The sequence below is a fragment of the Panicum virgatum genome, chromosome 7K (assembly GCF_016808335.1).
Source record: "Panicum virgatum strain AP13 chromosome 7K, P.virgatum_v5, whole genome shotgun sequence".
In the NCBI taxonomy this organism is placed as follows: Eukaryota; Viridiplantae; Streptophyta; class Magnoliopsida; order Poales; family Poaceae; genus Panicum; species Panicum virgatum.
Window position 1 is genome coordinate 50,076,408 of NC_053142.1, and position 12,431 is coordinate 50,088,838.

Below are 12,431 nucleotides of genomic sequence, written 5' to 3' on the forward strand. Positions count from 1 at the left end.
CTCCCAGGGGCTGTGGGATCCAAGTCATGTTAAGCTGTCGGGAACGTATCAGATGCAAACCAATTTTTTCGTGCAAACTATGAAAACTTTAATCTGGGTCATCGGATCAACATCCAAAGGGCATGGGAATCGGATAATTTTATAATCTGGACCCGCCCATAGATTGAGTAATCACACTTTTGCAAATCCCCCTCCCACCACAATGCGCCCCTCCCCTTGAATGTTGATCCGATGGTTCAGATTGAAATTTTCATAGTTTGCACGGAGAAGTTGGTTTACACATGTTTTCTAAATTGTCAGCCTACTTTTTTTTTTGAGATTAAGTTGTCAGCATACTAGTTCATGCAATTAGAGGGAACGGGGCTACGCGGCCCACATCCAGTCAATTGGACCGCCCGGGGGAGCATATTTTCGCAGGACATGGCCCATGACCATGAGGAACAGAGGAAGCTGGAATCATCCTTTTTTATACAACCAAAAAGTTCACGATCATCATTACTGATCGATTGCTCAAAGTTTTCAACCGCTTGTAAACGCACATCAACTTCAACTGATTGATCAAACTTCTGTCCGCGTTGAGTGATGACCAGTCTGATTGAGAATATTGAGTTCGAATAATTGTGAGCCACTGAAAGTTTATTTTGGGTATTGTTATTTCAAACTACGAAGTTACGAGTTTATGCCTTTTAGAAATAGTAAAGGCCATTAAGGCAAACTTTGAAAAATAGCTACTTTGATCTTGCATCGTCATAGTAGCATGCTATGAAATAAAGTTTACTTACCTGTTACAATCTTGGATTACTAAGCGGCAATGGATATATCAATCAACCTCAAACCTTTTCTGTTTTGTAGTTATTTCATTCGCTTCTTCCTCTAACTACATCCATCGTTTTGATTTCACTTGGCTCATCTTTTGTCAACGTACTTTTTGTCGCCTTGTGTTGCGATTCTTTCTCACCCTTTCTAAACTATAACTCTTCTTATCGTATCGCTATCATTGTTGTAGCCATCATCTCAATTGCTAGTCTAGAGCCTTGCGAGATCTGTGGCTCCAAGATGCCCCAGCTAATTTTTGTTTGACTACGAAACACTTTACAATTTTATTTTTGAGAAAAAAACTCTTCACAATTTGTTATTTGACTTTTCCACCCTTTTTCTCCAACTTCATCTTTTGCATCTACGTCGGTTTAGCGCCCTTATTGGTTACATGAAACTTTTTTCAGGCTTAATGCCCTCAAATCCAGGTCGAGAGCTTGCAATGCTGCAAAACGGTTTGACAAGCTTGTTGTTAATGAAAACTGTCAACCACCCTAGCAATAATTCTGACGAAATACTAAATGTTCTTTGTTTATGCACGCCATACGTTAGCATCGCATCGTGTGGGCTGCCACAGATCCGCAGATGCGGGGGCGCGGATCCCAGTTCAGACAAAGCCAACTTGCCCCTCCCCGATTGAAAAACCGCCGGGCTTTTGAGCAAAGCAGAGGAGATCAAGATCCCAGAGCCTAAAGGCCCCATCACGCCTCTCGCCTTCCCGCAAAAGAAAATTTTTCTTTTTTGTTTATGCGTATAAAAAAGCAGCGGAAAAGGCACTCAAGCCCCTGCCGCTGCGGGCGCTCTCCGTCTCCAGTAGTAGTAAGCGCTGGTTGCTGGTAGGTGCACGCCCCCCACCTCCCTCCACCCCCCTTGCCGTCCTCGATCTCGGCTCCTCCTCCTCCCCACCCAAACCCTCGCGGCGGGCGGGGGAGGAAGCGAGCGAGCGGGCGATGGCGGCGCTGGAGGCGGCGAGGGAGTGGGCGGCGTCGGTCATCCCGCCGGAGCTCGCAGCTGCCGCGGGGGGAGACCCGCTCGCCGCGCTCGCGGCCACCGCCGCGACCCTCGTCGCGGGGCTGCTTATCCTCGCCGTATGGTTCCGATCCGGGGGCGGGGCGCAGGCCAAGCCGGCCCCCACGCCGGTACGCCCGGCGCCGGTGAAGGTCGACGCCGACGCCGACGTGGACGACGGGCGGAAGCGCGTCACCATCTTCTTCGGCACGCAGACCGGCACAGCCGAGGGATTCGCCAAGGTCGATGCCCGATTCGATCCGGGAGCTTGCCTGTGTTTGGTTTGCTTTAGTTTAGTTTAGTTTAGTTTATATCCGGCGGCCCTTTTTGACTCGTTGCGGTTCTGCTCGCAGTCCATGGCCGAGGAGGCGAGGGCGCGGTACGAGAAGGCCGTGTTCAAAGTGGTGGATCTGGTAATTTTGCACTATCTATATGCGTAGACGTGTGTTCTATCCTAGTTTGTGCCTTAGTGCTGGGAGCTTGAGAGATTTGTGGGACGCGTGCAGGATGACTATGCTCAGGAGGACGAAGAGTACGAGGAGAAGCTGAAGAAGGAAACCATAGTGCTCTTCTTCTTAGCAACGTGAGTTCTCATCTGTGTACTGATTGGTCAGTTGTTGAATTGCGCCTTTTGTCGCTTGCGCCTCATCCCAGAACCCACCTGCCTCTTGTTGAAGCTCAAAGTGAAGTGCAAGGATTGGTGAATAGCGGATTTTGTCTCTTGCACCTTATTCCATATATGATATTCCACCTGTCATTTGTTGCCGACCTTGAGCAAACTGTGCGGATGGGTTGCCTGCTCCATTTGTCACTTGCAGAGTTTAATTCCATAACACCTGCCCTATGCTGTAAAGTGTAAAGCTCAAGTGAACTTGTGAATTGGTGAATTGTGCTGCATCTTCTGTCGCAGTTCCATAATCCACCTGCTTTATTTTGTAATGCTCAAATAGTGTGTAGATTGGCTAAGGAACTTTAACTATTTACTCCTTATTTAGGAATTCACCTGCCTTTTCTGTTGTGAAGTTAAAAACAAATGCTGGTCCTGTCCTTGTACTTGTTGTATTACAAACCTTGTCTGAGGTCCCAAACATATTTATGTTTTCATAACATTTCGGGATAGTCTATGTGCCTTTAATCCTTTACCGATGACATTATAGTTTAATGATACAGGCATTCGTTTCTGTCCGAACTGGAATCACTATGCAATTTCTTCTCTGGAGATTCGGCTCCATTTATCTCGTCCCATTTCTGAAAAAGAGTTTGAATTTTTCAGATTTAAACATTATTTTCATTAATGATAAAGTAATTAACCTGGGCAAAATATCCTTTTCCACCATTTAGGAACAAGCAACACTGTTATGAGTTATACAGTTTATATCTTATGGTTTTGTTCTTTCATCTACAGTTTTTTGCTAATTATATTCAACTTGTGCAGATATGGGGACGGAGAGCCTACGGATAATGCAGCAAGATTCTACAAATGGTTCACTGAGGTTTGTGAAAATTCTGTACTTGGGATTGGCTAACTGCTATTAAACTTCTGATCCCATTTTCAATGCTTGAAACAGGGGAAAGAGAAGGAAGTTTGGCTGAAGGATCTTAAATATGGAGTCTTTGGGCTTGGGAACCGGCAGTACGAACATTTTAATAAGGTTAATAGGCTGAAATTTACATGTTCTTGTGATTTGGATAAAATATGATTACTGTTCAGTGTTATGGTAATTGATGATGTGCTTATGCTCATGGAAAATGTAGGTTGCAAATGTGGTGGATGAGCTGCTACAAGAGCAGGGTGAGTAATTTACACTATTTACCATGGGAATAGATGAAACCAGTAGATCACTAGTGTTAGGAGACATTCCTCAACATAACCCCCACCCCACCCCATCCACACACACACTGTGGTACAATAGTAGTGATAAAAATAATCATCCTTTTTTCCATATAGCCAGCAGATTTGTTTTCATGTAGGATTTTTCATAATGCTAAGCACATGTACTTTTTCCATTAGCTGCCATGGCAGGTTCTTACTCAATGCTTTAGATACTGTTATGTGATATAAGTATCAGTGGTACAAAGCGAGTTTTGTTTCGGTTGCATGGTTCATTCTTGTGTTATTTGATCCTATAGGCTTGACTTGCAATTTTTTTTTAATATTTCTACAGGTGGGAAATGCCTTGTTCCTGTCGGCCTTGGAGATGATGATCAGTGCATTGAGGATGACTTCACCGCATGGTATGCATGCTACAGTGATGTAATCTGTTGTGCATTCATTTGTCGTGGTAGAGACCTATCATGTAGACATAAAAATGTGTCGGGTAATACCCATCTAGCTTGTCACTTCAAATGCCAAACCCATGACTAAGTTCTAATTCTTGGTGTTAGTTGGCCCTTTATGTGGATACTGAACAGAGGTGTCTTTATCCTACCTGTAGCTGGGAGTTTATTTCTGGTCTGGATTGGGGAAATTGTAGTGTCCTTACTAAATCCTTATCCAATGAAGTACAAGATTTACTTACTTTGTTGTGTATGGACATGTAAACACTGACAGTCCAGTTAGTTACTCTATACATAAGTAATGTTTTTTTAAGAACTTCCGTTTTTCCATTTACAAGTATATCAACTATTTGATAGTGCATCTTTTGAAGGGCCATAACAAACAAATTTAGGCAAAAGTTTTGCTAAGCAATTTGAATATTGGTGCATCTAGGAAAGTGGCCTCAGAGGTGTTTGGCGTGAGTAGGGGAGGCAAACAGGAGGGGAAAGATACCTGGTGGTGGAACGACGAGGTGCAAAGGGCTATTAAGGAGAAGGAGTGTTTCAAGCGCCTCCACCTTGACAAGAGTGCAGCCAACATCGAGGGCTATAAATTAGCGAAGAGGGTTGCAAAGCGAGCTGTGAGTTTAGCAAAGGGTAAGGCGTATGATGACCTGTATCAGCGGCTAGGCACGAAAGAAGGGGAGAAGGACATTTATAGGATGGCTAGGATCCGCGAGCGGAAGACAAGGGACATCAACCAAATCAAATGCATTAAGGATGGGACAGATCGGCTGCTAGTGAAGGATGAGGAGATCATGGATAGATGGAGAGAGTACTTCGACAAGTTGTTTAATGGGGAGAGTGAGGGCCCTACCCTTGAGTTAGATGACTCTTTTGACGATACCAACAGACGTTTTGTGAGGAGAATTCAGGAGGTAGAGATCGGGGAGGCTTTGAAGAGAATGAAGGGAGGTAAAGCGATGGGCCCTGATGGTATCCCCATTGAGGTGTGGAGATGCCTAGGAGATAGAGCAATAGTATGGTTAACTAAGCTTTTTAATCTCATTTTTCGGTCAAACAAGATGACGGAAGAATGGAGGAGAAGTATATTAGTACCTATCTTAAAAAACAAGGGCGATGTTCAAAGTTGTACTAACTACCGTGGGATTAAGCTGATGAGCCATACGATGAAGCTTTGGGAGAGGGTTATCGAGCGTCGCCTAAGAAGAGTGACAAATGTGACCCAAAACCAATTTGGGTTCATGCCTGGAAGGTCAACCATGGAAGCGATTTTCTTAATACGACAATTGATGGAGAGATATAGGGAGCAGAAGAAGGACTTGCACATGGTCTTCATTGAGCTTGAGAAGGCATATGATAAAGTACCGAGAAATGTCATGTGGTGGGCCTTGGAGAAGCACAAAGTCCCAACTAAGTACATTACCCTTATTAAGGATATGTACAAGGATGCGACGACGTTTGTCCGCACATGCGATGGCAACACCACTGACTTTCCTATTAACATAGGCCTACACCAGGGGTCAGCATTGAGCCCTTATTTATTTGCTTTAGTGATGGATGAGGTCACAAGGGATATACAAGGTGAGATCCCTTGGTGTATGCTCTTTGCTGATGATGTGGTGCTAGTTGACGAAAGTAGGGCTGGGGTTAATAGGAAGTTAGAGCTGTGGAGACGCACGTTAGAGTCGAAAGGGTCTAGAAGGATACTTTTTGGTATTTAGGATCGGTGCTACAAAAGGATGACGACATTGATGAAGATGTTAGGCATAGAATTTCAGCTGGCTGGTTGAAATGGCGGCAAGCTTCTGGCATCCTTTGTGACAAGAGGGTGCCACAAAAACTAAAAGGCAAATTCTATAGGACAGCAATTCGTCCGGCGATGTTATACGGTGCTGAATGTTGGCCTACAAAAAGGCGACATGTCCAGCAACTGAGTGTAGCAGAGATGCGGATGTTGCGGTGGTTTTGCGGGGCACACAAGGAGGGATAGAGTCCGGAACGAAGTTATTCGGGATAGGGTCGGGGTGGCACCAATTGAGGAGAAACTTACCTAGCATCGGTTGAGATGGTTTGGACATGTCCAACGAAGGCCTCCTGAGGCGCCGGTGCGTAATGGGGTTCTTGAGCGGGTCGATAATGTAAAGAGGGGTAGAGGTAGACCTAAACTTACGTGGGATGAGTCGGTTAAGAGAGACCTTAAGGATTGGAATATCTTTAAAGAGATAGCTTTGGATAGGAGCGCTTGGAGACTAGCTATCAATGTGCCTGAACCTTGAACTTATTTCTTTCGGGTTTCATCTCTAGCCTACCCCAACTTGCTTGGGAAAAAATGCTATGTTGTTGTTGTTGTTGTTGTTGTGCATCTAGGAAAGTATTTTGTCTACATTATGCGTCTAAAAATAAAGATATCTTAACTTATTATGTTTGTTTGGCCTACTATTTGTATAATGCATTGCGAACGGGCCTCTAGCTAAATTGATTAGGTGGCTCTACCTTAGGTCCTGAGTTCGACTCCCCGTGGGAGCGAATTTCAGGCTGGGGTTAAAAAAATCCCCTCGTTTGCCCCCACACCAAAGCACGGGTCTAAGGCCTGGCCCTGGTCATTGGTCGTCTCACACGGGCAACGGTGCCGGTGTGTAAGGGTGGGGCAAGGGTTCGGGGGTTTTCTCGACCAGCATGAGAATGTCGTCTTCTTAGCAAAATGCCCGGGGGCTGTCTTGCCCCCACAGGTCGTTTTTTTTTTAAAAAATGTATTTTGTTCTCTGATTTTAATGCATCCCTTGATAATAATCTGAAAATGCAAGGTTGTTATTTTATAAAGATCCCAATTTTATATTTCCAATATGGTTGGAATTACTGCTCAATGAGAACTGTCCCTTGTTGTCATCTGTAGGAAAGAACTAGTGTGGCCAGAGTTAGACCAATTGCTCCGCGATGAGGATGACACCACTGGTGCATCCACTCCTTATACTGCTGCTATTCCAGAATACAGAGTTGTTTTCATTGAGAAATCTGACCTGTCATTCCAAGATAGGTCTTGGTCACTAGTCAATGGCACTGGTGTTATTGATATTCACCACCCTTGCAGGTATTTGAATGTGAGAACAACTTGCTAGTGTCTTCCTGTTTCTCAAAAATTGTCTTTACAGTATAATTATTGATTGCTAGGTCTAATGTTGCTGTTCGAAAGGAGCTCCATAAACCAGCTTCAGATCGCTCTTGTATTCATCTGGAGTTTGATATTTCTGGCACTGGGCTTGTGTAAGTTTCTTGATATGCATATTCCTTTTGTTTTGTATTTCTGTATTTCGGGGCTATTAAGGCTTCATCTAGTCTGTGTACATGCGCTTGTGAAAACCATGTTACTTCCATTAGGTTGACTAATTTTTTTGGTCGTTGACTAGTAAATCATGTTATTTCCTTCTGTTTGATCGTATTGAGGCAACAGGTTCAGTTACAATTTCTTGTTCCATGAAATTCTGAGATCAAGAAAGGGGCTTTGTAGTTTGTTCTTATTTGAGTAGAGTACTGTGCAACAAGAACAAATCCTTTTGAGTCCCAAGCAAGTGTGGGGTAAGGCTAGAGAATTAGAGATGAACCCCAACAAGAACCACCAACAAGTTTGGTTAGGCAAGAGATGAAGGGGCATGCACTTATTCAATTATTTGATTAGTGACCAACAGGCCAAACCCCAGAGATCAAACCAATTCTTTTTCTTTCAACCTCTTACTAGCGCGACAGGTTCTTTGTACTGATTGTTCCATAGTAGTTAGTCCGGACAATTTTGTTCAAAGTGTGAATGCAAGGATTTCTCCTGATCCATATGGTAACACATTGAACTCTGAAAACTTGTTTCAGGTATGAAACCGGAGATCATGTTGGTGTGTACTCGGAAAATTCTGTTGAGACCGTGGAGGAAGCTGAAAAGCTACTTGGTCTTTCTCCAGATACAGTATTCTCTATCCACGCCGATGCAGAAGATGGATCTCCTCGTAAAGGAGGAGGTTCCTTGGCCCCACCTTTCCCGTCTCCATGCACCTTACGGACTGCGCTTTTACGATATGCTGATCTACTCAATCCACCAAAGAAGGTTCGCATGGCCTCTAATTATTTTCCGTCCTTCTATTTTTCTTGTGATCATTTGACTAATTCTTGTACAATGAACATCTCAGGCTGCTTTACTTGCTTTAGCTTCTCATGCTTCTGATCCAGCTGAAGCTGAACGACTTAGATTCTTGGCTTCTCCTGCTGGAAAGGTTGTCACTCTTTCAGAATCCCCATCTTATGCCATTTGAAATTGAGACCTTTTCCTTTGCTGACTAGTAGAATTTTCTATGCAGGATGAGTATTCTCAATGGATAACTGCCACTCAGAGGAGCCTTCTTGAAGTTATGTCTGCGTTCCCTTCAGCTAAGCCACCATTGGGAGTGTTTTTCGCGGCTATAGCTCCTCGTCTGCAACCACGATACTACTCAATATCATCATCTCCAAAGTAATTGTTTTACAAAATGTGTCCATTTCCTCCATCCGCAACCTTTATCTGCAAGATTAACACCAAATTAGTAGTACCAGACTTTTGTCTTGTGGGAGCAGTGTTACAAAAAGATAGCTTAATGGTTATGAAATCGAAAACTATGCGTGTCTTGGTGATTTTAAGTCTCTAGATTTGTTTTGTGTCTTCCTTCAAATTATTTTAATTTTAGACTATAGAAACCAGCTAAGCTTAAGATTCTATCAGTTTTTGTATGTTATCATACTGGAGTGTCTTGTTCATATGCTGTATTATGCTTGAGCTGGTGTATGTACCTACCATAAGGGGAGGCCTCTTACAAGTTATATATCTTCTGTGCAGGATGGTTCCCTCCAGAATTCATGTAACGTGTGCATTAGTTTATGGTCCTTCGCCAACAGGAAGGATCCACCAAGGAGTTTGTTCGACGTGGATGAAGGTACCCCACATTCCTTTCCTCTGCATCGTCCGCAGTAAGTTTTCTGCAGTCTGATTTTGTTGTACCTTGATCATCTGCTTGGCAGAATACAATTCCGTTGGAATACAGTGAGGAATGCAGCTGGGCTCCTATCTTCGTGAGGCAATCAAATTTCAAGTTACCTGTTGATCCATCAACTCCAATTATCATGATTGGCCCTGGAACAGGGTTGGCTCCTTTCAGAGGCTTCTTGCAGGTTTGTGTTTTGCCAGGGAATCCAGGATGTTTTTGTATTTGCAATTCTGGTTGGCATTACCTATTGTAACTTATCATCCCTCCCTCCACTCTTGGCAGGAAAGGTTAGCTCTGAAACAATCTGGAGTGGAACTGGGCACTTCAATTCTCTTCTTTGGATGCAGGAACCGTAATATGGTAAGAATTGCTGGTTAATTGAAAAAATACATGTGGTTATGGCTGTGTTTCTCAACTTTATTGATGGAACTCGACCTGAATGGCCATTGCAGGATTACATATATGAAGATGAGTTGCAAAATTTCCTTGAGGAAGGGGCACTTTCTGAGCTAATTGTTGCCTTCTCTCGCGAAGGACCAACAAAAGAATATGTGCAGCATAAGATGGTAGAGAAGGTCAGATACACACTGCAATACTTGTCAAGTATTTCATACACACAACATTGCTTTCAACATTCCTTAGCATACATCTTGAGTGTTTCATACACACAACACCGCTCACATGTTCTCGCAGACTCTTAATTTGCTTCTTTTTGTTGCCAGGCCACAGAAATTTGGAACATCCTCTCACAGGGGGGTTACTTGTATGTATGCGGTGATGCCAAGGGAATGGCTAGAGATGTGCATAGAATGCTGCATACTATAGTCCAAGAGCAGGTTGACAACTGCGACTCATCCCTTAAAAGATGGTGCAAATTTTGTCTTCACGTTGTTAATACCCTATTTGCATTTTGTTCCAGGGATCTTTGGATAGCTCCAAAACAGAGAGCTACGTGAAGAGCCTGCAGATGGAGGGCAGGTACCTCCGTGACGTATGGTGACACGTCACACCAACCTGCCACAGCTCTAGCGTGTTGAAGTAAAGCTGGCTTGTGCAAATGACGTGGCGAATGCTAACCCAATCGCCAGTTTTCGAGATGAAGTGTCATTTATTAGAATTTATCGATGTAATTCTTTGACATCTATCATGGCCCTGATATACTTATTATATGGATGGTGGAAACTGGGGAGAATAAGCGCTGTTGTAGCCTTGTAGGTTTGTAGAACTTGAAATTGTTATATCCCCATTAAGATTGTAGCAATGGGGATACATCATACAGTTTGAGACGAGGACATTATGTATACAGTTTGAGATGAGGATATTATGTATACTACATTAGAAGACCACCGAAAACAAATTTTGCTTCTGGTTTTATAAAGATAGTTGCTTACTGCTATTGTGCTTGTAGTCGCTGCCCACCTCTTCGTCTAATCTTGGTTTGCTGGTATGTTGCGGTTACAGTGATAGTTTGCACAACTGCAAATCAGTGCTTACGAGAAGGGAGTGCAAATTGTGAAGCATAGTATGAACATAAGCACGTATCAAATCAATACGTTGAAAAAACATTGACTCCTACGAACACTTACCTCTCTCTCTCTGACCATTTTCAAGGCCTTGAGCCGGTAGCCCGGTAATCATGAGATTGACGAAACCAAGAAGCGTAGGTATTTTCGAGTATATCGATATCAGCTCAACTTCAGCGATTGGGAGTGCGGCCGAGTAGCGCAAAATTGGCATGGATTTCCGTCAGGTTAGGGAACTGTCGGAGCTGATATTTTCGAGTTTATTTCTAAAACTGCTTTTTGGGAGTGTACTACGTCTTTTCCAAATTTTTTATATTTTTACCATTATAAGGAAGTGTACTCCCTTGTTTAGCACTCTTAAAAGAGCTCATACAGATTTAGCATTACTATAGCTGCAGCTTCTATATTTTTACCACTTTGGCTGATGTGGCACGCCACAGAGGCATAACACATTGGCACACAGTCAACAGTGCCACGCGGAATGTCCTTCCTGCCCCTGACCAGCTCCTCTCTTCTCCCCCTCCAACAGTTGGGTCCCACGGATTCTCTCCCTGTCAGGTGGGGTCATTTGTCAGTTTCATCTCCTGCCTCCGGTTCCTGCCGGCCCGCGAGATCGACCTCCTTGGGCGCCGCCGGGGCACGGTCGTGCCGTCTTAGCGCGCGCGCGACGCCCATGCGGTGGCTGCTAGCTGCCCGTGGGGAGCACAGGCTCGCCGGGGCACTCGTTTGTGGCGAGTGGGAGCTCGAGTTCTCTGGGAAGCCTTGCTTTTGCTTGCTCTGAAGAATGGGATCCTCGCGGTGCCTTGCTTTTGCTTGCTCTTGCTCCTCGCGGTGAGCAATTCCCCTGCAATCGAGACATTGCTTTGCTTGCTCTGAAGAATGGGATCCAGTGAGCTTCGATTGAGCTAGAGGACGAGGAGCGCGCACGCACTTGCCGAGGAAATGCGGAAGAATTGGGAGCTCAGCTCCGGCCCCGCGCGGACGTTCGGTGACCGCCGGTGGCTGCTCCCCTTACTCGCGAGCCTGCTCGTCACGGCCACGCTCTTGCTCGCCGCCGCCTGCGGGCTCTTCTCGCCGCCCTACCCCGGCGGCGACGCGCCGGCCCTGTTCGACGTCGTCTCCCTCGCCGACTGGGACGACGGCGACGGCGCCCGCCCCGTCGAGGCCGGGATCAGGGACCGACTGCTGGGCGGCGTCGCCGCCGCCGCCACCGCCGATGACGAGAACCCCGACGACGCCGCCGTCAACTCGAACGACTCCGACGCGGAGCCGCCGCGGATCGCGTACCTCTTCGAGGGCACCAAGGGGGGCGGCCTGCGGATGCGGCGGACGCTGCGGGCCATCTACCACCCGCGCAACCAGTACATCCTGCGCCTCGACCTGGAGGCGCCGCCGCGGGAGCGCATCGACCTCGCCATGTACGTCAAGGGCGACCCCATGTTCAGCCAGGTCGGGAACGTCTGGGTCATCGCCAAGGGCAACCTCGTCACCTACAAGGGGCCCACCATGGTCGCCTGCACGCTGCACGCCGTGGCCATCCTCCTCAAGGAGGGGCTCGACTGGGACTGGTTCATCGACCTCAGCGGGTGCAGGGAAGGGGCAGGAAGCGGAGGTAGGAGATGAAACTGACGAATGGATCCCATCTCACAGTGAGAGGATCTGTGGAATCAGGGGAGAAGAGAGAAGGGGTAGGTAGGATATTTCACATGGCGCTGTTGATTGTACGCCAACGTGTCGTACCTATGTGACGTGCGATATCAGTCGAAGTAGTAAAAATATAAGAGTTACGGCTACATTAGTGCTT

The 12,431-nt window shown here is 45.7% G+C and overlaps 2 protein-coding genes across 3 annotated transcripts; both read left to right on the forward strand.

Annotated features, from left to right (window-relative positions):
• The first annotated feature begins 1,597 nt into the window (after positions 1 to 1,597).
• On the forward strand, positions 1,598 to 10,500 carry LOC120642021 (NADPH--cytochrome P450 reductase 3-like). 2 transcript variants are annotated; one of them, XM_039918391.1, is made up of 18 exons: positions 1,598 to 2,066; positions 2,178 to 2,237; positions 2,331 to 2,407; positions 3,260 to 3,317; positions 3,384 to 3,476; positions 3,580 to 3,616; positions 3,990 to 4,059; positions 6,998 to 7,192; positions 7,273 to 7,365; positions 7,963 to 8,194; positions 8,277 to 8,360; positions 8,445 to 8,596; positions 8,957 to 9,053; positions 9,139 to 9,288; positions 9,387 to 9,464; positions 9,557 to 9,679; positions 9,827 to 9,940; positions 10,024 to 10,500. In XM_039918391.1, the coding sequence occupies exons 1-18, from the start codon at positions 1,767 to 1,769 to the stop codon at positions 10,102 to 10,104; spliced, it is 2,094 nt and encodes a 697-aa protein (XP_039774325.1). In that variant the 5' UTR covers positions 1,598 to 1,766; the 3' UTR covers positions 10,105 to 10,500. The 2 variants fall into 2 exon arrangements, with proteins under 2 accessions (XP_039774325.1, XP_039774326.1); XM_039918392.1 differs by having other exon boundaries at positions 1,608 to 2,066; positions 3,393 to 3,476.
• Positions 10,501 to 11,569: 1,069 nt separating this feature from the next.
• Positions 11,570 to 12,250, forward strand: LOC120640368 (beta-glucuronosyltransferase GlcAT14B-like). Its single transcript, XM_039916199.1, has one exon. The coding sequence runs from the start codon at positions 11,570 to 11,572 to the stop codon at positions 12,248 to 12,250; it is 681 nt and encodes a 226-aa protein (XP_039772133.1).
• The last annotated feature ends 181 nt before the right edge of the window (positions 12,251 to 12,431 follow it).

Bases quoted from the DNA above. Each gene is read 5' to 3' on its own strand.
- LOC120640368 (XM_039916199.1), top strand. From the start codon at position 11,570: ATGCGGAAGAATTGGGAGCTCAGCTCCGGCCCCGCGCGGACGTTCGGT.
- LOC120642021 (XM_039918391.1), top strand. From the start codon at position 1,767: ATGGCGGCGCTGGAGGCGGCGAGGGAGTGGGCGGCGTCGGTCATCCCG. The intron at 3,318-3,383 runs GTTTGTGAAAAT...CATTTTCAATGC, and splicing joins TCTACAAATGGTTCACTGAG to TTGAAACAGGGGAAAGAGAA. The intron at 8,597-8,956 runs GTAATTGTTTTA...TCTTCTGTGCAG, and splicing joins TCAATATCATCATCTCCAAA to GATGGTTCCCTCCAGAATTC.